The 20,015-nt window shown below is 48.6% G+C and overlaps 1 protein-coding gene across 3 annotated transcripts in view; it reads left to right on the top strand.

Annotated features, from left to right (window-relative positions):
- The window catches only part of AP2B1 (adaptor related protein complex 2 subunit beta 1), a 94,821-nt gene extending 78,239 nt beyond the window's left edge, over nucleotides 1–16,582 (top strand). For 2 of the 3 annotated variants that reach the window (XM_032789658.2, XM_032789660.2), the window contains 2 exons: nucleotides 11,826–11,980; nucleotides 13,565–14,065. In XM_032789658.2, coding sequence (XP_032645549.1) covers nucleotides 11,826–11,980; nucleotides 13,565–13,639 — 230 coding nt within the window. In that variant the 3' untranslated portion in view covers nucleotides 13,640–14,065. Of the gene's footprint in view, nucleotides 1–11,825; nucleotides 11,981–13,564 lie in introns of all 3 variants that reach the window. The other variant, XM_032789659.2, reaches the window with a different exon arrangement.
- The last annotated feature ends 3,433 nt before the right edge of the window (nucleotides 16,583–20,015 follow it).

Below are 20,015 nucleotides of genomic sequence, written 5' to 3' on the forward strand. Positions count from 1 at the left end.
TTAGCTATAGGCGCAGCTGTGGCTGAGTGGCTTGAGAAGAAGACTAGGAATGAGGGAATGTGGGACATAGATCTGCCACTAACTTGCTGTGCCACCTTGGATGAGTCAGCTGTCCCTCCTGTGTCTGTTTCCCCATCTGAAAGTTAGTGGCCTAGTGTTTAGAGCACTGGACTGGGACTAGGGAAGCCTGAGTTCTGTTCCTTGCTACATGACTTTGGACAGATTACTTCAGTTTCCCCGTCTGTACAAAGGAATAAGAATACTGAGCTCCTTTGTAAAGTGCTTCGAGCTCTCCTGATGAAAAGCCCTACAGGAAAGCTAGGAGGTGTTGTCTGCAGATATAAGGCATAGTCTTATATATTGCTATTGTTTAGTGTTACGTTGCTGGCTTTCGATTGTACCCTGTCGACTTGAACCAAGTGCTTTGTCAGCTATTCGCCTCTATTAGGCAATGAACATCTCACGGGTACAGAAGACCTTTTTGCCACTGAAGGATGAGGGAGTACATGGCTGGTAGAGCTGCACTGTTCCCGTTTGAGAGGCCTGGATGGGATCCAAGTGCTTGTAACTAAAGCTGGTATGTTTTACAGAGAGGTGTGTCGCTCTTGATCACACACTCCTGGTACTTTCTCTCCTGCCTGCCATCACGCAGGGATAATGCTCCTCACTTCAGTCACAGGCAGACACCACCGCCTGCCTTTGTAGCCATGATTTTTTTCTATTTTGGACCACAAAAGATGTGACGCAAATAGCAGCCGTTGGACCTTATGACTTGATTCTGTTCCTGGGATTCTGGCGAGGGCAGCCTCTCAGCCGCTCCCAGCGCGCCTTGTGTTCCAGCCTCTCAAATGGCACACGGACATTTCCACCTGATTGGAAGTTCTGCCCTGTAATCCATCACACCCTTCCCCTTCCACTCTCATCCATTAGCCACTCTATCTGTCGTGCTCTGCGGCACAGAAGGAAGGTTTCATTCTTGTGAGGGACAATTTGTCAGTTTTTAAAATCCTGCCCCCCTCCCCTTGGGCCTACATTCTAAATGTTCAGTCTCAGCAGGTGGCTTTATTTCTGACGAGACTTCCAGAAACTAGTTCTTTTTACCCTCTGTAAACCATAGCTGCAGTGGATCTGTCTATCTGGGAGGAATAGGTAGTTGAATTCCTGGTTGCTCGACGTACATCGACAGGCCATCTGGTCCATTTTGTGGCCACCACACTGTCTCTAATTGTAGGATACTCTACTGTCAACGTTTCTACCTGACCTTTGGTTGTGATTAGCCTATGCACTGCAGTGCGTTCTCCACTTTACCCGCCTGTTCCCCTTGACTGGGAGTCATTAAAGGATGCAGAGTAATTGCCAGCATTCCCTGTTGGGCTGCTTTACCAGCCATGTGCCTGGGCTTGCTTAGAATTGTAATGAAGCCCAGCTCTCAGCAGAGGGGCAGGCAGGAGCACTCCAGTCCTGGTAGATTTCTGAGTGGTTGCATACCATGTGAGTAATAACACTGCTCTATTGCAGTGTTATCTGCAGCACCACCAGGACTCAGAGAGAGGAAGCTCCTGTCAGTCTTTTAGTGAGAGCTTTGGAAGCAGTGCCTGTCTGAGTGTGATCCATCGCTAGGGAGGCTACAGTGTGTGCAGAATCTGCCAGCCTCCTCTGCTTGTTTAGGGAGGAAAATGGGTCATGTCTGATAAACAGCCTTCAAATGCTTTTATCAGCTGACACCTCTGTTCTTGTCTTCGGAGCTGATGCCTCGTCCCTGCTGCAATTACAGGAGCCATTTTCTGCACTGACCACCTGGATCGCAGAGCCGAGCAGGCCGAGAGCTAGTGGGTGCGGAAGGCATGGAATAACAGGTGTTAGGCTGTGGCTACACTAGTGCAGACTTGATGCACGGTGCAGCACAATTTGTACCCTTGCGATTCCAAACTGGAGGAAGCTGCACAGCACTGGTATAAATCTTGTCTACGCTAAGGGTTTGCACCAGTGTTCCTGGCTAAAAACCTAGTGTAGACAAGGCCTTACTATAGGCTACCTCTGGCCATAATCCAATCTTCCCTCTAAGGATAGTGGCTTGCAATGGTGAAGTCTGTGTGTACTTGCCCTGGGTGTGTGGATTAAACAATCTACCACCGTTATCGTGGCCTTTTTCTCAGAGACCCCAGCAGCTGATTAAAGCTTGCATGGTAAATTTCAGCTCTCCCATGTTTGTTATGAGGAATCTGAACAGTGCAGCTGTGTAATTTTCATACCCTTGGCATAGACAGGGACAGGCATGCTCTAGGGACCTGGTCCTAGCTTTCAGCTGTGCCAGAGCAGCAGTTGCCATGAACCAAGCTTGTGAATTTCAGTGGCTGTTGACTATGATTAAAAATTTACTGCGATGTTGCTCTTCAGCCCAGATCCCTGCTTCCAGCAGCAGCTAGTTTTCAATAGGTGTCCAGGCCATCTTTTTCAACGTAAATCGATATGAATCCCATGCTAATTCCTGAATCCACAGTGTGGTGTGATCTCTTCCAGTTCTAGGAACCCTGTTAACGACAACATTCATTCTCCAGTCTAGCTGATTTCCGGTTCAACAACATGAATTGAGCTGTGAACTAAAAATACTTCCATTTCCCAGCTGAATCTGTCATAATCACAGCGGAACCGGTTATTTAAATATAGTGGCAAAGCTATAGCAGGCATTTGACAGATGGAGCAAACACACCGGCAATTGTGCATAGGCTTCTGAGGAGCTGAGGCGGGGGCTAATCAAACAGTCTTCCCTCCATCAATGCGCGCTGCCTGGCATTCTTTCTCCTCATCGTGCAGACCCTTCACTAACATCTTCATGAATGTTTAGATCTTACAAACACCAGTAAAGCACCTAGAGAGAGAGACAGATGATACCAGAAGCCCTGCCATCCAGCTGAGTGAGGAATGCTGATTTCTGTAACGGGACATTTAAATTAGAAATAAATCTTTTTTTTTTTACTGAGTCAGGGATGCAGTTTGCTAATTTCTTGTCTGGCTCGTGCTCTGCTGTACATCCAGGATTGTGTCTCTCCCTGGGCAGCAGTCAGATTTCAAAGCACCTCTAGCCTAATAACTCTGGTGGTTTATCCTTTTTCCTTAAATAAAAGGCAGATCGAAACACAAAGACATTTCAAATGTTTCTGAATCTGTGGGCAAAATGTACTGGAAGGAACAGCCCTACACTTGTCTCCCCAGGATGGGCTAGATGTGACTTTGTCCTTTGTATCTCAGATTTTTAAAGGTGGTTAGGTGAGGCTGCACTCAGCACTTCAACGCCTCAGGGGTCTAGGATCCTATGCCTCGCTTTCCAAAAAGCAATTTAGGCTCCTAAATCAGTTAGGCATTGCAATGCTGAGTGCAGCAACACCTAAATACTTTCAAAAATCTGGAGCTATGCCACCAATCCCACAAGTGACTACAGTACCCTCGCAAATCTCATTGCAAGCAGTGGTTCTTGCTGCACTGGCATGCAGATTTGGGCCAGAATGTGAATACATAGAATCATCTACTATTTAAGGTATACATATGGGTGCATTTTATATTTTAAATACATTCAGGTTCTGCTCATGTATCTGAGGCCATAAGGAAACGGTTATGATATTTTAGCGGAGAAACCATGTTATCATGTAATTAGATTGTTGTCATGGACACACACAAGGGGCCAGAGTTAAGATTAAAGGTACAACCTCCATTTTCTCATGTCCTGGCTTTTATGGTAATTTAAGACTTCGGAACCTTGATTATTCTGCTCACGTGAAACGGCAGGGAAAATTCATTTAAAAGGCAAGAAGAGATAAAAAAGCTGAGACCTCCAGAGCAGTGAAGGGCAAAGTTTAGAAACTCCACAGATGTATAAAGATTTCAGTACAGGGTCCTGTTCTGCACTGAAATGATTACTCATGAAATGTTGGAGCTGCTATCTGGATATGGTGTTAAATAGGTTCAAAGCTCCCAGCATCAGTCAGCGTTACTGCCATGTATGCACGGTACCAAATTCATCAATGTACACCTCTGCTGCGATATAACATGGGTTCGCATATAACACGGTAAAGCTCTGACACTCTGCTCTAAGCAGCATGTTAAGGGTGCCGGACCAGGCTGAGGCCAAGGGGTTTGATACAAATCAGAGGGTCTTGAGGGAGGTCAGGGGCTCTCCCCCCCCCCCCCCAGGGTAGGGGGGCAGGAGCTGTAGGAGGGCACTTTTGGGGACCCCACAGTGTCAGAGTGGCCCGGGAGATTAGTGGGGGGCCGGGAGCAGCCCGCTCTGCTTCCCTTGCCCCAGCCATGTTGCTTGAGGGAGGGAGCTTGGGGGAAGGGATTTCCCCCCCCCCCCACACACTCACCAGGAGCTGACAAAAGAAGAGGAGCAACCTGGCCCACCGCTCCACTCCACCACGCTCCAGTAAGCAGTGCTCACTTCCAGCCCAGTGAGTGCAGGAATCTCCTCCACCTCCCTTGCACTCCCGGCAGCAGGAAGCAGAGCGGGTGGCTGGGAACTAGCAGTGGCGTGATTGGGCCAGGCGTCTCCGCTTCGCCACTGGCCAGTGAGCCGTGGCGAGGGGTTGATAGGATCAGGCAGTCAGGGACAGGGTGGGGTAGGGGGTAAGGTCCTGGGGGTGATTAAGGAGGGGGATCTCTGCAGGGGCAGTTGGGGAACAAGGACTGGGGAGTGGGTGGAGGGAGGCAAAGTGAGTTTGATATAACGCTGTCTCACCTATAACGCAGTGAGATTTTTTTGTCTCCTGAGGACTGTTATATCAGGGTAGAGGTGTATTTAGCTTAGGTAATTTTTTGTAAAATGCACATTCTCCTCCACTAGCTAATACATGTTAAAATACAAATTTCCTTTTTCACACTAGAATTTCTTAAAACATGTTAGTTAAAAGATGTTAATAGATTTTAAGGCCAAAAGGGACTATATATTATCATCTAGTCTGATTGCCGGCATATTTTAGTTAATACGTTTTAAAAACGCACCTTACACCCTAGTCCAGACAAGCCCTTCAAATAAAACAAGAGCCGTATTGTCTGTAGGTGTGTCATAGAATCATAAAAATGTAGGGGTGGAAGGGACCTCAAGAGGTTTAATCAATTCCCCAGGGCTGAGGCGGGACCAAGGAAACCTAGACCATCCCTGGCAGGTGTTTGTCTAACCAGTTCTTAAAACCCTTCCATAATGGGAATTCTCCCCGTGTGTGTGTGTGTGCACGTGCATGTGCACAAATACAATTAAAGAATAATGCCAGTCTGGCTGTACATAATCGCGCTGTCATTCTCTTGAGCAGTTTTGATAACCTTATTTGCCTTGCTGCTTTATCAGTGTCACCAGAACCCTGGGATGGAATGACAGCCCCATTATTCTCAGTCGAGTGTGTTTTTATTAATATCTCAGTATATTTCTATTATTTTCCCATACAATCCATGGCTTTTGTTTGCTGCTCTTCACCCGACCCTTGACATACAAATGAAACCGTTCGCTGGTTTGCACTTTAATACTTGGGCTTAATCTAAAGAATGCTTTTGATCTCTTAGTCACCACAGTTCTGTGCTTTGTATGTAATGTATTGGGAAGAAAATAAGATTGTTGCTTTGTCTAAAGTGGCTTTCCTAGTCCTCTCCAGCCCCACTGCTGCCAAGAGAGGTTTGAATACAGTGAAGCTACTTCTGGCACCAGAGTTGGTGTGATAAATCTGTTCAAAGAACAAGACAGATTTTCAAAAGATTTCAGCACCCCAGTGCTTCCATTGGCGCACCTAAATGAAACAACCAGATTTCCATTGCTGTCCAAGGGAAGGAGCTGGGCACTCAGCAATTTTGAAAATATGGCCCTAGTCCTCCGTATCCAAGGTGAAACACAGCCACCCTTCTAAAGGAGGGAACCTTCCTCGTGGGCAGGATCTTTACTGCACAGATAGGTCCATGTTCCGTAACTGGTCTTAGCTCCTTTTACTGGTTGTGGGCGATGCTTTTACACGTTGGCTGAGGAATTGCTCTTCCCCAGCCCGGATTCCTTGGTCCTATGCAGTCTAAATTTATGGAGTCACATGGTTCCTTGCCAACAGAGTGGGGTCCTCCCCGGGATTATCAATAGCAAAGAGGAGGTGCTGAGCTGTCCCAGAGCAAGTCTTTATCCAATAAGAACAGAGTACAGGTCAACTCAATGCCTCATACATTTTATTCTCCTTCCACAGACTCCTGACCTCCCACCATACAAATGAGGGACAAGTGGGGAATGGACAGTGTGTGGGACATGGGGCCAGATTTTCCAAGGTGGCTAAGCACCTAAAAATGTAGATGAGCACTAGTAGAATCTACAGAATCAGGTTAGGTGTCTAACTCACATAGGCATTTTGTACACCTTGCTAGGCTCCCATCTGATTGTTAGGTACCTAAATACCCTTGACAGTCTGACTCAGGGCACTTTTCGCCTCAAGCTTTGATTTCAGTGGCAGCCCAGACTGGTATGGAAGGTAGCTACCATCTGCCTGCTCAGTGGTCTCTCTAATGGATTGGTGGGTCTCAGTCCATTTCCCGGAAGACACATGTCCACATTATAAATGAACTCCCCACCACCACCACCAAATGTCCAACTGGTTCTTTTGCTGGCACTCAGAGCAGAGAGGCCAGTTATTGAATGGGTATGGACCCCTCCCTCCCCCAACCTTAAAGGTGAGCTCCTCCATGTCAGAATTAAACCCCGTGAGCAGTGGGAAGCTGACACTGCTGCCTTGTTCCATGGCCAAAAAGGATTTCAGGCGCCAAGGCTGCTCACCAGTCCGGCACCTCCAGCAGCACAGAATTCAGACACATCTATAAAGAGGGCTGAAGCCAGGCAGGTGCTACATTTGCAATCTCTTGGCCAATCCAGAATGTCTCAACTGAAATGATGCAGAATCTTCTGTCTCCATAAAGATGCACAAGTAGAGACCGTGATTAGCTAAGAGATTCCAGGATTATTGTTAATATCTTAACCCTTCCAGGCTTTCTAAATTAGAAAGAGACTTTCATGGTGGAGCAAACTCAGAAACGCATGCCCTTGGCTGGCATTTCCCTACATTCCCACTAGGAGGTTGCTTGTGTGTTTTAAGCATTGTCTCCTTCACGGCCCAGCTTCTGCTTGATCATGCAGCTGAAGTCAAAGCCCTGTGCTTCTGCCATCAGTTGGAAATGACTGTGATTCTTCACGATGGGATCAGGCAAGGTTTGCAGGTGGACCTTCTGCTTGAACCCATCTTTTCACTGGCTACACAGACTCTGTCACATGTCGCTAGAAGCACAGGGAGGCATTTGAGGGTCGCACGACTGCAGACGAAATAACTAGGTTTTGTTTGCTGATTTCCACTGTTCACTGCTGAATGGTACCAAGGGCTCTGAATAAGTAGATGGCAAAGCTTCATATATGTGATCCTGTATCCAGGACCTAGTTAGATGTGATTAGCAATCTGGTTTAGTGTGTGTGAATTCCCTGTGTTACAAAATGCATAGTTCACATATTTTTGAGCATGGTATATTAATCTTGTTTTCCCTTTATAAAATTAGGTCCTGTTCTGCAAAGACTTATGCATATACTTAACTTTACACAAGCAAGAGGTCGATAGAAGCTATTTCAACTGCTTACTATGTAAAGCAAGTCTTTTGCAGGATGGAGGCCTTAATTAGCAACTGGCATCTCATCCCTTCCTCCCCCGTTCCCCCCCCCCAAAATCGGACAATGGTAATTTTTCATTAAAAAGTATGGGCAGAAGTATGCAGGGCATGAGAGAGGTGGATCACTGTGTCTATTGTGTATTTGAGAGGTTCCCTCGGAAGGAAAACTCCTGTCATACCTTTTTAATCTAAAAAGTCAGTTAAAAATAACCCTGTCTGTATAGAAGGCAAAAGTGTTTTTTTTTTTTTTAAAAAAAAACCCTCACAAAATCCTATTTGAAGTTACATATTGAGAACAGATGCAGCTTATCCTGTGCTGCTAAAGGAACCATAAATTTTTCAGGTTGGTTTGCACTGTCATTGGGTCCTGTAGGTGCAGAGAAGGGACTCTGCCTGCAGTCAACATAGTCTTTTTACAAGCTTCTGCATGTACCATGTGGTCATTAACCGAGGCTTTGCCGTTCCTCTCGCTGATAAACACACAGCACAAGGATGATCTTCCAGCTCCCAGCAAATGTCTGTTTATAAAGACAGTGCTGTCGCATGGCATTAACTGTCCTGCTTGAGCAAGGCACTGCCTCGCACTGTTGCCTAGTGACGCTGCCCAATCTTGGAGAAACTGACATTGGTTTAGACTTGCTCACAGAGAAGTGGCTGGAGCTGCTACCTGGGGATGGAAGGGAATTGGAAATGACACTTGCTCTCCAGTGTGTATGTATCCTGAAGTCTATGTTAATAGAGACGGAGGCAGAAAGATTCAAGTGACAGTCCAAGCCCCAGCACGCTTGGCTTGTGTTGTCACTGCTTTGGATTTTTATAAGTGGTTGAGTCACCTGATGGCTTATGTGTCCAGTGGTCTTATGATGAGCTTCCAAGACAGCAAAAACAGGACACTGGGAGTTCTAACCCCAGCTCTGTCTTCCTGTGTGATCTTGGACAGGCATCACCTTGGACCACTCAGCTCCAGTTTCCCCGTCTAGAAACAACACGCTTGGCCGAATTAGCAATTCTCTCGCATCTTCAAGGCTTGCTGCTGGTAAGAGACCAATAAATGCTTCTCAGCAGGTCCACACTTTAGACTCAAGGGCTCCAATTGCGATTAGATTCAGTTCCCCTGCTGGGGGTCAGAGCCTTTAGTTTGCACTGACAGAATCTAGGCTGTCAGGGTGCCAATCTTGTGCAAGGATGCGCTCACCCTCTATGATGTATTGGTAGCAACCATCATTAATGTCACTGGAGCAAAGGTATGGGAAGCTATAGCGCCGGTACTCTGCCACTGTTTGCGCTTTGAACCTGCACACTACCAGATGTAAGGATTTAAACGTGACCCATTCCATTCCACATGGGAAGCGAATCTACCCCGAAGTTGCAACTAATATGTGGTTGATGTTCCTTTCAGACAAGACCAACTGCCCAATGTGGCACCCCCACTGTTAGTAGATCTTTGCCTTTTGGGTCGTCTACAGGTTTTTCTGTGTGGCAATCTGCTTAGGCTTCGCAAGAAACAAGTGTGTTGGTTGAATCCTGATCTCTGGGAGGGGCCTGTCTGTGCCCAGCGCAATCGTCAGCTGATATGGCTTGTAACAGAGCCCCTCTGCCTGTTCTGGCTCCATTTGAGCTTAGGAGCAGGCTGTTTTGCACTGCATCTTTTCCTAACCCCAGGGGCCCTTCGTATGGGAGAGGAGGAGAAATGGGAAGTGAGGGGTTTTAACTCAAGAATTCATTAGTTACTTGCCTCTCCTAGTTTCCATAGCAACCAAGGAGGAGAGGAAAACCCAAACCTGACTGGGTAGTTAGTTGCATGAACCCAGTCCATCCTCTGCAAATCACTGTTCCAGAGCCTTCAGGGGTTAGTCCAGGTGCTGGTCTTCACTGAGTAAAGCCTGAACTCAATGTTCCCATGCTGTGGGGAGAGCCGCTCCGCTCTTCAGGGGTAATCGATTCTGCAGCAACTCAGCTGCGGCCCCCACCTGCTGGCTAAGTGGAAGAAGAAAGGCAGCTGCTCCAGGGCGAGATCGCAGCATGAGAAGTCAGACCCCTTCCCTGCTCTCTGCTGTATGGATTGAGGCTCAGATGCTCCTTTTTTGACCCCCCTGCTTCAGCACTGACTTAATTGCTTCCATTCTTTAAACAAAACCTTTGTGTGGCGTTCTGGAGTTTAGTGTTCGTGAACGTGGGCGCCGGAAGGCGCTGGCTGGTCAGGTAACACTCCCTACGTAGATGGTGTACTGTCCTGCCACCTCGCCATCCCTTGTCCTGTCATGAGCTTTCTGGGCAAGTGTCCGCTGCCTGCCTGCCTTCAGGTTTAATTGCCACTGGTTCCAAAGGGCACGCTGGGTCTTTCCAGCTGCTTGCAGCCAAGTTTGTTTTCCTCTCTATCTTCCTGGTTGCTGTGGAAAGTACAAGCTACTGGCCAGGGTTCGACACAGCCCAGCCCATTCGTTCCCCACACATGCACCCATCCTCACCTGTAGGATGAACTGGCACAAGGGAGCTGTTGAATTATGAGCTTGGAAAAAGATGCTATTGAGTTTTCCTTCTGCTCTCTCTAGTGGGCGAGTTGAAAATGCCATGCTCTAATCAGCCAAGTGCCTTCAGCTCACCTGTGTGGTAAACACTTGCAACAGTTTTGGAGCAAAGAAGGGAGCTGGCTTTTCAAAACAGGCATCAGAAGGCTCCCCCAGTATGTATTGCTTGAGGAGCGTCTATCTCCCTTTTGCTCAGGAAGGCGATTCTGGGAACACAGGCCACATCCTTGTTCATCCCTTTCCTGAATTTCCTGAGCCTGTGAATAATTGCGCCCTCAGCTAATATGCAGCAGAGGGACCATGTGGTCTAGTGATTGGAGCAAAAGTACTGGCAGCCTGGCGCAGCTTGAGTTCCAGTCCCACTTTGTGCCAACATCTTCAAGCCAACTGGGAGTTGGTTAGAACACAAGAACCACCTGGTGAACTAGTAGATAGAACTTCAGCTGAACTTACCACCGTAAGCCAGGAAATTACCCCAGGAGCCCACAGCCAGGAGTGGCTGAGACCTCAAGGGATGTTTGTGGTTATCTCAAGAATCCCCTGACTATCAAAAGCTGGGAGCGGACGAGATGGGTGGATCACTCCAAAATTACCCTGTTCTGGACATTGCCCCCGAAGCTCCAGTGCTAGCCACTGTTGGAGAGAGGATACTGGGCAGGAATGGAGCATGGTCTTGACCCAGTATGGCCACTCTTCCATTATTGTGTACTGAACATGCTTTCATAGGTCAGCAGGTTGTGTGGCTTCAGGAATGAGACTTACAGGGGCACTGCTCTTATCTTGGCCTCTGTGGCCCAGAGTTTCTTCCCTCTGGCCTCAGAAAGACCACAGCCAGCCCCTCCCTTAAATTGGGTTTTGGCTTCCACAGGCCATCAGTGTGGGCCATTGATTTGGATGCTGTATATTATGGATCCCTGCTGCTGCTGTTTCTCTGTAAGGTGCCTGAGAAATAGATGTCATGGTTACAGCTGTATATTTATGTGCAGGTAAAATCATACATCTCTCCCGAGTGCTACAGACGCAAATTGTATAAAAACCTCATCCCGGCCACACTGCTGGGAGGCAGACAGGAAAGGCATTTTCTCTCATCCGCTAAGTCACTGAAAAGGGTTTGAATTCAGGGTGCAGAGAACTGTGTTAATGACTGAGAAGCCAAAGTTGAGATTTAGGCAGTCATCTCATTTGTTCTTACCTAGCGGCATCCTCTGGCTCAGAAGTGCAGGGCACAATGTCCAAAATCTGCCTGTCCAAGTTCTGGGCTTTTTTTTAGGAATCTGCAGCTCATGGAAAGGACCCGGGGCTTGCCTGGAGTAGTGTGATCGTGGAGGTGGGAGTGTGACCTCTGAGGGAGACCCAAATCCACAGGGAGGTCTCCAGGGAGATGGAGTACTTATGACCAAATCTGCTCTTGCCTCATTCTCCAATGTACGCCTTCCCCCGTAGACTCACTGTCTCGTGCAGCTGCCAGTTCGTCTGTGCACTCGTGCTCTTTGTACACTGCTTAACACGATGGGCCCATGGTCTGTGACTAGGGCTCCTAGGTTCTAGGATAACACAGATGACATTTGGGGGTGTAGTTCTGTGTGTCTGGTATGCATACTTGATTTAATAGAGGTGTTTTTCTATTTGAAGACACTGTTTCCAGTAAGCTGCAGAACAACAATGTTTACACCATTGCCAAGAGGAATGTGGAAGGCCAGGACATGCTCTACCAGTCTCTGAAGCTCACCAACGGCATCTGGATCTTGGCTGAGCTACGTATCCAGCCTGGGAACCCGAATTACACAGTAAGACCCTTCAGCTTTCGGTGGGGCTGGTGCAGGGAGCGGCGGGGAAGAGGAGAGGCCACACATCCTTTCCTAAGCTATCTCAAATCTAAACCGCCTACTTCCCAGCATGCTCATTTGGGGCAGGGCCTGTTAATTTCAGTGCCAAAGGAAATCCCTGCTGAGCTGGAGGGAGTTGGGAAACCACTGACATAGCTATGTTAGTGACCCGCTGAGCTAGCTTAATGCTGACAAAGCAGCAGGCATTTATTGGCCGAGATCGTTACCACTCGAATTAGCCAAGAGAAATCAACACACAAGCATTGCCAGAATTCTCCCCAACTCCCTCCTTTCCGCCTCCCCCTCTAGTAAACAAACTAGATTTATGCCATGCTAAGCTGTTGAAGCAGAGACCAGCTGTCCAGATTTCGGAGATTTCCTTGGCCTGTCGTCTGTGGCAGCCACTGAGAGGCAAGAATGCTGCTTGTCCCATGCCGCATGTAGCTACTTCCTTTAACCATCCTGCCTCCCTACTGCTTATTGTTTTAGATTCTCCTCGCTGCTGATGGAGTCTCTCTCCTGGTTTGAGAATCTCAAGGCACACCCTGGGGGGCCTTTGTGTGGAACGAAAATTAAAATCTTTGAAAATATACTACCAAGAAGGGAGCTTGGCTTTGCGTTAAGTTCCCTCCTTCTACAGTAGGCTCTGATTTGCGAGCTGGTCTGCTGTTGGGAATTGGCAGCTTGGTGGTTAGCATTGCCCTTAAGGAAAAGCACCTCTCAAGGTTATTGACCTACGCCTGCCGAATACCACTGGCATTATCTTGGTTTAGTGTGGTCTGAATTCCGATCCTGGGGGATGGGACTGTCAGGAGTGTACAGGTCCCGCATTGAACATTGGTACAAGTCTATTAATCAGACCGCTAAGGAGTAAGCATTCATAAGGATGGGGTCCCATTTATCTTCTGTTGCTTATTTCCACAATTCTGTCACAAAATCGGCTAGCTTTTCCTACATGAGTGGGAGTGCACCTTCGCAGAACTCAGCGCCTTGGTGGTAAATAGCTTTGGGGGACAGCAACTGGGACTAAATATTTGAAGTTGTCTGTAAATGTGAAAAAACCAAAACCTGGTATCCTGGAAAACGCAGTGGTAACCTGTGCTAACATGCTATGGCTCTTTGTCACCCCCTTGAGGTTTGAGTCTGTTGCTGCAGCAGAGTTAAGGCACATGGTCTTTTAGCTTTAACTAAATAGAGGCTCATGTGTTGAGATCCACAGGGCCCTGGGTTCGATCTTCAGTCAACCCAGCTCAAGGCGCACAATCGTTAGGGCAGAAGAACTTGAACGGTGGGGATGGAAAAGTGTTACCTGTCCTTGCCTACCTATGTTAGGCCAGACTGACTCTCTATTAGACATCTGTGTGCATGTGGCACCTTGCAGGGCGGGTGATGCATCATGGCAGCCTCACTGTGTATTAGACTGGGTAGAGCCTGGATCCAGTGCAGTGAAATGGATCCTGAGGGATTAACAAACAAGCTGGTAGAGATGGGCTGTGTGTTATCTGCTGCTTTCTTACACTAACCTCGGCTTCACGTCTCTCGTAGCTGTCCCTGAAGTGCCGGGCTCCTGAAGTGTCTCAGTACATCTACCAGGTCTACGACAGCATTTTGAAAAACTAACAGCATGGGTCCATGTCTCACTCCGCAGAGGGAGGAAGGGAGACTCCGGATAGTCCCGTTATCGGTGCAGGCAAAGAACTCTAACTGGAAGCAGCTGTATTCATGTGTAGGATTTCAGACAGATGCACCGAGAAACCAAGGTAGCGATTAGTATCCACATGCTAATAATAATATAGGGAACAACTGTTCGATATTTTTAGCGTCCATGGAAACTTTGTAACCACTGCTTCAACCACTCCCGTGTTCCCCCAGTGCCACTGTTCTGTCGTTCTTTCTTGTGGGCTTTTCCATCTCGTGCCAATGTTTAGCGTTTTCTAAACCACGTTAGGCGTAGTTGATATTTTGTAATATATGGCTCATTTAAAACCCGAAAAAAACAAGTCTCTTGTTCATTAAAACAAGGCAAAGGCATCATAGAAACACAAACTGCACTTTATTATTTTATATTTTTTATACGTTTGGGGTTTTTTTTTTTGTAGTGTAACCAGATGAAAAAAAGGAAAAAAAAACAGATCTGGAGTAGTTAAAACATCCAAGAGATCGCAGGTGAGCTAGGACTAGCATAGACTTGAGGAGCCAGTGATGTGTGGAGAGAACCAGTTCGGACCCGAGATGCATCTACTTGGGTTGGATGGGGCTTTGGGTCGTACTTGTGCTATGGGCCTCTGCTCATCCCAAAAATCTGTTCCCCAGCTATCTTGCCTGGTTGTGGTCCTGGGGTTTGGAAGTGGGTCTTCATTGCATGGGGAAGCAGGAGATGGCAGGGTCTGGTTTGATAATGGGGCAGCAGATGGCAAAATGAGGAAGGAAACAGCAGATCTGACTCTCGGAATGCAAGGCTCTTGGCAGAGCATGGGGTGCAGGCATTGCCTTTTTTATCCCTTTCCCGCTCATTCCATGTCTTCCTGCGGCAGCCTGTCTGCCTTCCTCCCACTGGGTCAGCTTCAGCTAGCTGAGTTGGGTTCTGCCTGGCTCCGACTTCTGTCCAGGCTGAAGGGCCTGTGCGGTAAATCTGAATCTGCCTACAGTTCTCTGGGAGCATCCTCGAGCGCTTGCCTGCTGAGGTGTGATGCAAAATCTGGAGGACACTGCAGCATCTGGCTATGCGCTTTGGGTTAAATTCGCTGGAGGAGTCCAAGCCCCTCCTCGCCCCGCTTACACCTGCAGTCACTGGCACTGCCAGGCAAGTTGCCCCTGGCTTTGGAAAGCCTTTTCATCCGGAGTCCTGGAAAGCTTGCCATCAAAAGTTGCTGAGGAGGAAGGACTTATTATACAGGAGTGCAAAGGAGAGTCGCAGAGAAGCTAATTGGGAGTCGCAGCTCACCTCCCCCCAATTGTGACACCCAAAATATTTAGTGATGGGAGAGAGGCTTGAGTGCAATCTCCTGCCCCGTAAACCCTCAGCTCTGGACGACCCTGTTGCTGCAGGGGCCAGTGGGTGCTGTACGTGAGGTGATCTCACAGGCTCGTTCCCTCCATCCCAAGTCACCAGAGCTGGGCTTTCTGTGCCAAAGGCAAGAGACTGAGGGTCATTTGGGTTCCTAGAGTCTGAAACTCACTGGCTGGGGGACACAGGCTCCCTTACTCCTCTCTGCTGCAGCTCCTGCTCATGCAGCAGGCTCCCAGGGTGGAAGGCGGCTGTTTGGGCTTCCTGCCAGCCAGAGAGTTTCTCTGTCGCAGGCAAGGTACTGGAACAGACACCATGAATGGTGAAAGAAAAGCAGGGATAGCAGCTGGCTTGGCTCTATCCATCAGTCCACCTACATAGCTGGATGTGTCAACCCAGCCCCAGAACAGCTTCTGCAGTCCCCACTGCTCTCAGCTGATGCTTGGCACAGCACTTCCCCCAGGAGTGAAGCAACCCCCTTAACAGGACCACATACAACCCTCAGCCTGTGCTCTTGAAGCCTAAGATGGGGCGGGGAATCACCTGTGTGGTGCATGTGAATCTGGGGATAGAGAACGGGACTGTAACAGTGGACCTGGAGAATAAGGGGGAAGGGAACGGGCTAGCAAGGGTAGGCCACGTCACGGGCAGGATGAAATGTGGTTCCGTGGCAGGGACACTCGGCTTGAAGCCAGTTCTCAGCCAGGGAAGCGAGTGAAGATTAGGAGCAACTGCATCCTTCGCTGTATGAGCTGGGCTGCGTCCTCGGTGCAGATATCGTTTGGCAGCATGAATCCTGGCTGAGCAGAAGGCGGGACAGGGTTATAGAAACCGGGCACTTGAGCATGCACCAGCTTGGCTGTTTGGTTAGTTGTCTAAAGCCCTGAGGATAGCTGGGCTGCAAGCAGTAATTGATAAAGTGCCAGGTGCGCGGAGGTGCCTCTCTTTAGCCGCCCCTCGAAGCCAAGCTAGAAAGCAGCACCTGGCCTCTTGTAAGTTTCCACCATGGAGTTCAGCTGTGTGCATGGGAGGAGGTGGGCAGAGCAAGCCTGAGTCCTGCCAAGGTGTGAGGGGGCAGCAAGGGAAATCCCTGTTCTCTCTGCCAAGGGACAGCAGATTCTGCACAGCACCCCATATTCCCCTGGCTGTGGTGCTGGCTAATAGAGACTGCTGCTCAGTGAGCCTGCACCAGATTAGGTCACTGACCTGGGAGAAGTGGTGGAGGATCCCTGGGAATAGTGGCACGAGTCTTGCTCAGTTAAACCCTCTGTAAAGCCTGAACATGGGAAAGCATTAAACAAAACCCTGAGCAAATCCCTTGCCTGCCCGGAACTCCTTCCCCCCGCGGTGTCTGTGCGTCTCTTCTGGGCCTGTGCTGTGTGTGTGTGTCTGCATGCCGTGAAGCGTGGACTGTGGAAAGGGGAGCCGGAGGGCAGGCAAGGAGCATTGCTCAGTGTTGATGCCATTCCACTGTATCACATATCCACTCTGATGTGTTCACTTTTTGGTAAAGCTTTACCTTCTGTCCTTGTCAATAAACTTGTCATTTACATGAACGCCCAGCTGTGATGTGCCTCTGTTTGGGAAGGGGGGCTGGCAGGGCACAGCTGGTTTGGGGCTGGAGGATGCAGCAGGAGCAGCTGCTAACTCTCCTGAGAAGCACTGGCATCCTTGCCAGGTGACCTATGGACCAGAGACCCACGTTTCTGTCCATCTCTGATCTTGAATGTGCTCAGACTGCCCCAAGCTGGTCAGAAGCAGAGCAGGTGCCGTGTGACTAGAGATTTATTTGTGGTGATTTCCCGTGTCGCCCAAAATAAAACCCTGCTCTGTTCCCTGGCTGCTAATGTTCCGTAACACCCGTACCGGCGAACATACATTTCCCTCTTCCTTCACTTCTGTGCTTGGCATTATTTATTTTGTGCATTACAATAGTACCCAGAGGCTGCCGCCACCATCAGGGCCCCCTTATGCCAAGTCTTCAAACACACAGTGAGAGTGTCTTTACCCTCAAGAGCTTTCAGTCTAAATATACTGGGCAGATGAAGGGCAGGAGGGAAACTGAGGCACAGAGTGAGGAGGTGATGTCTGAGATCAGTGGGAGAGCTGAGAACAGAACTGACTCCCACACCGGTGTCCTGGAGCTACTAGACCGTGATGTTCTACTTGACTTTATCATTTGTTAGTTAAATTACAATGCGCTATTGATTTTGCTGTGCAGCTTTGAGGCTCTCACCCACCTTCAGCTCCAGGTGCTCTGCACTTAAATCACTGACTCAGAACTTGGACAGGGTGGCGAGGTTAAAATAAAGAACATCAGGCACGTGGCTAGATCAAGCAGGAGGAGATGGGTGGGCTTTTCCCTCATCCTTTGGGAGTCTCAGCAGATCAAAGCCTCAGTTCAGAAGGAGGCACTGACCGTGAATGGATCCGATCCTGTAGTTGGGAAGTTACTGTGTTGAGCCCACAGCATCCCAGTGTTGCCAGCTCTGGTGCTGGTTAGTGTTTTTCTTAAAAGCCCCAGTTTCTGGAGTCATGTGAGAATCTCGGCTTTCATTGAAAGTAAGAGCAAGTTCCTCGCCCACATGGGAAAAAGCCTCTTGAACAGGATATCCCCTGAAGGAGCCCAAACTAGGAAACAAAAGAGAAACACTCCCTAACTATTGTTAAAAGTTGGGGGGTTTTAAGCCTTGGCTTTTTGCAGGCCTGGCTCCGAATCTTTGAAGTCTGGGGTTTGTCAGCGAGCCTGTATAATGCCCCGATGCTGAGTCAGCCCTGGCCTGGGAGAGGAGGACAAAGCTCAAAAGCAAAGCAGCCAGCGTGTTCCGGGTGGAAGGTGGCTGTAAAAGGAAGACATGGGCCCAATACCAGACCAGTGCCGTGGGAGGTGGGGAGACCTAGGTACCCGAGATTAGCCGTAGCAGCCTGAGCCCTGTAATATGAAACCCTGCTGAGTAAGGGTACGTCTACCCTGCAAGAGGAGACCTGTGGCAGCGAGCCTCAGAGCCAGGCAGATGATTCACGTTCGTGCTACGGGGCTAAATATAGCTATGTAGATGTTGGAGCCCGGGCTCCAGCCTGAGCTCTGAAATCTGGGATGGGGGAGGGTTTCTTAGCCCGCACCCCTGCATCGACATGGTTATTTTTAACCCTGTAGTGTGAGCCTGTGTCAACTGACCCAGAGCCATGCCTAATGAACCCCCTTCCATTCACTCTCTTCTGTAGCAGCTGCTCTGTTGAAATCTGCCTTCAGTCTTGCTTTCCACCAGATCAAAGCGTATTCAAGCGCTTTGTCACCTTCCGCCAGTGAGCTGGCGTTACCGATGCTTTCCAAGTGGGAGGGCCTCACTCCGTAGCCATAGTAAGGGAGAACCGAGCCCCAAAGAGATTAAGTGATTTGCCCAGGATTACACAAGGGAGTCTGTAGCAGAGCTGGGAAGTGAACCAACTCTCCTGAATCCTGCTGTCTCCTTACCATGTTCCTCATTACACACAGCTGACGCATGGGCTCATGAGTTCCCCTGTCACCAGCTCTTCCTCACTCCGTGGCACCAAGCAGTTTATCAAAATAAACCGTGCAGACATTTGGCTAAGTTTCTTACAGTAACTACATGGCCAAATGAAGCTTAATGGCCCAATTTCTCCATGTCGCATGGCTGATGAAATACATGAAGGCTGGGAATGACACTTCCCCCATCAGGAAATTGTGCCTCAAGAGAGTCTCTTCCTGATGTTCTGGGCTGCTCAATCAGTGTTTTATTACCAGGTGCACCTCATGGTGTGATTGGGCACTGATTGGTCAGGCCTGGGGTCAGCTTTATTTGTGTGTAACTTAGGCCAAATCATTCTTAGCTGAGCCAACCCTTCTGGGATGCCAGAGGAGGTAGACTTCCTCCACTCTAGCTAATCCTTGCTGGTTGCCTCCCTTTACCATGCACTGGGGAGAGGGGAAGAAGTGGCATAGCAGGCAGGAGCCATTAGTCCACATATGCACTATTGGGGATAGCTCAGTGGTTTGAGCGTTGGCTTGGTAAACCCAGGCTTTTGAGTTCAATCCTTGCTGAGGCCATATAGGGATCTGGAGCAAAAATCTGTCAGGGGGTTGGACTAGATACCTCCTGAGGTCTCCTCCAGCCCTGAGATTCTATTTATTCAGAGACCCAACGGCTAATTTAGGGTGGTTTCACCTTGATTCCTACCTTTGAACTACTCTTCCCATTGCTAAGCTGCTGCTCTGAGAGGCCAAAGGATAGCAGAGGCAGTTAAGAGTCATAAATGATGTGGGAGAAGCTGCTTTCAAGTGTCACTTTCCAGCTCTCTCTTTGATAAGCACAGGGGTCCAGATCCTCAAAGGTATTTAGGCCTCTAACTCCCATTGAGGATCTGGGCCCAGGCATGTTGTCTAGTGGTGAGTCGTTCCTGGCTAGGCCACTGACTTGCCATCTGGCCTAATCTCACTTAGCATCTGTTCCTCAGCGTGCTCCATCTCTAAATGCTAATGCTTTGCCTTTCTCTCGTAACAACATAAGACTGGCCCGATTGGGACAGACCAAGGGTCCATCTAGCCCAGTGTCCTGTCTTCCGACAGTGGCCAATACCAGGTGCCCCAGAGGAAATGAACAGAACAGGTGACCATCAAGCAATCCATCCCCTGTCGCCCATTCCCAGCATCATGCCCCCCTAACTAGCATCTCTGGGGAAGGACTGGGAAAAAAATCAGTTGTCTAAAAAAAAAAAATGGAATAACTTGGGGAAAATAACAAATTTTCCATGAAAATTTTCATTTTCAATAAAAAGGCATTTTTGTGTCAAAAGCATTTGAAATGAAAACATTTGATCCATTCTTGTTATTAGATGTTTGTTGCAATTATAAAATTAAATGGGATCCTGTCTGTGTATTTGTCCAGGATATAATTGACACACACCTTCAGTAGCCCCAGCCTCCGTGATCATGGTACTGGTCCCGTTTTACAGAGATGGAAATAGAGT

Source organism: Chelonoidis abingdonii, chromosome 20 (assembly GCF_003597395.2).
Source record: "Chelonoidis abingdonii isolate Lonesome George chromosome 20, CheloAbing_2.0, whole genome shotgun sequence".
NCBI classification, from domain to species: domain Eukaryota; kingdom Metazoa; phylum Chordata; order Testudines; family Testudinidae; genus Chelonoidis; species Chelonoidis abingdonii.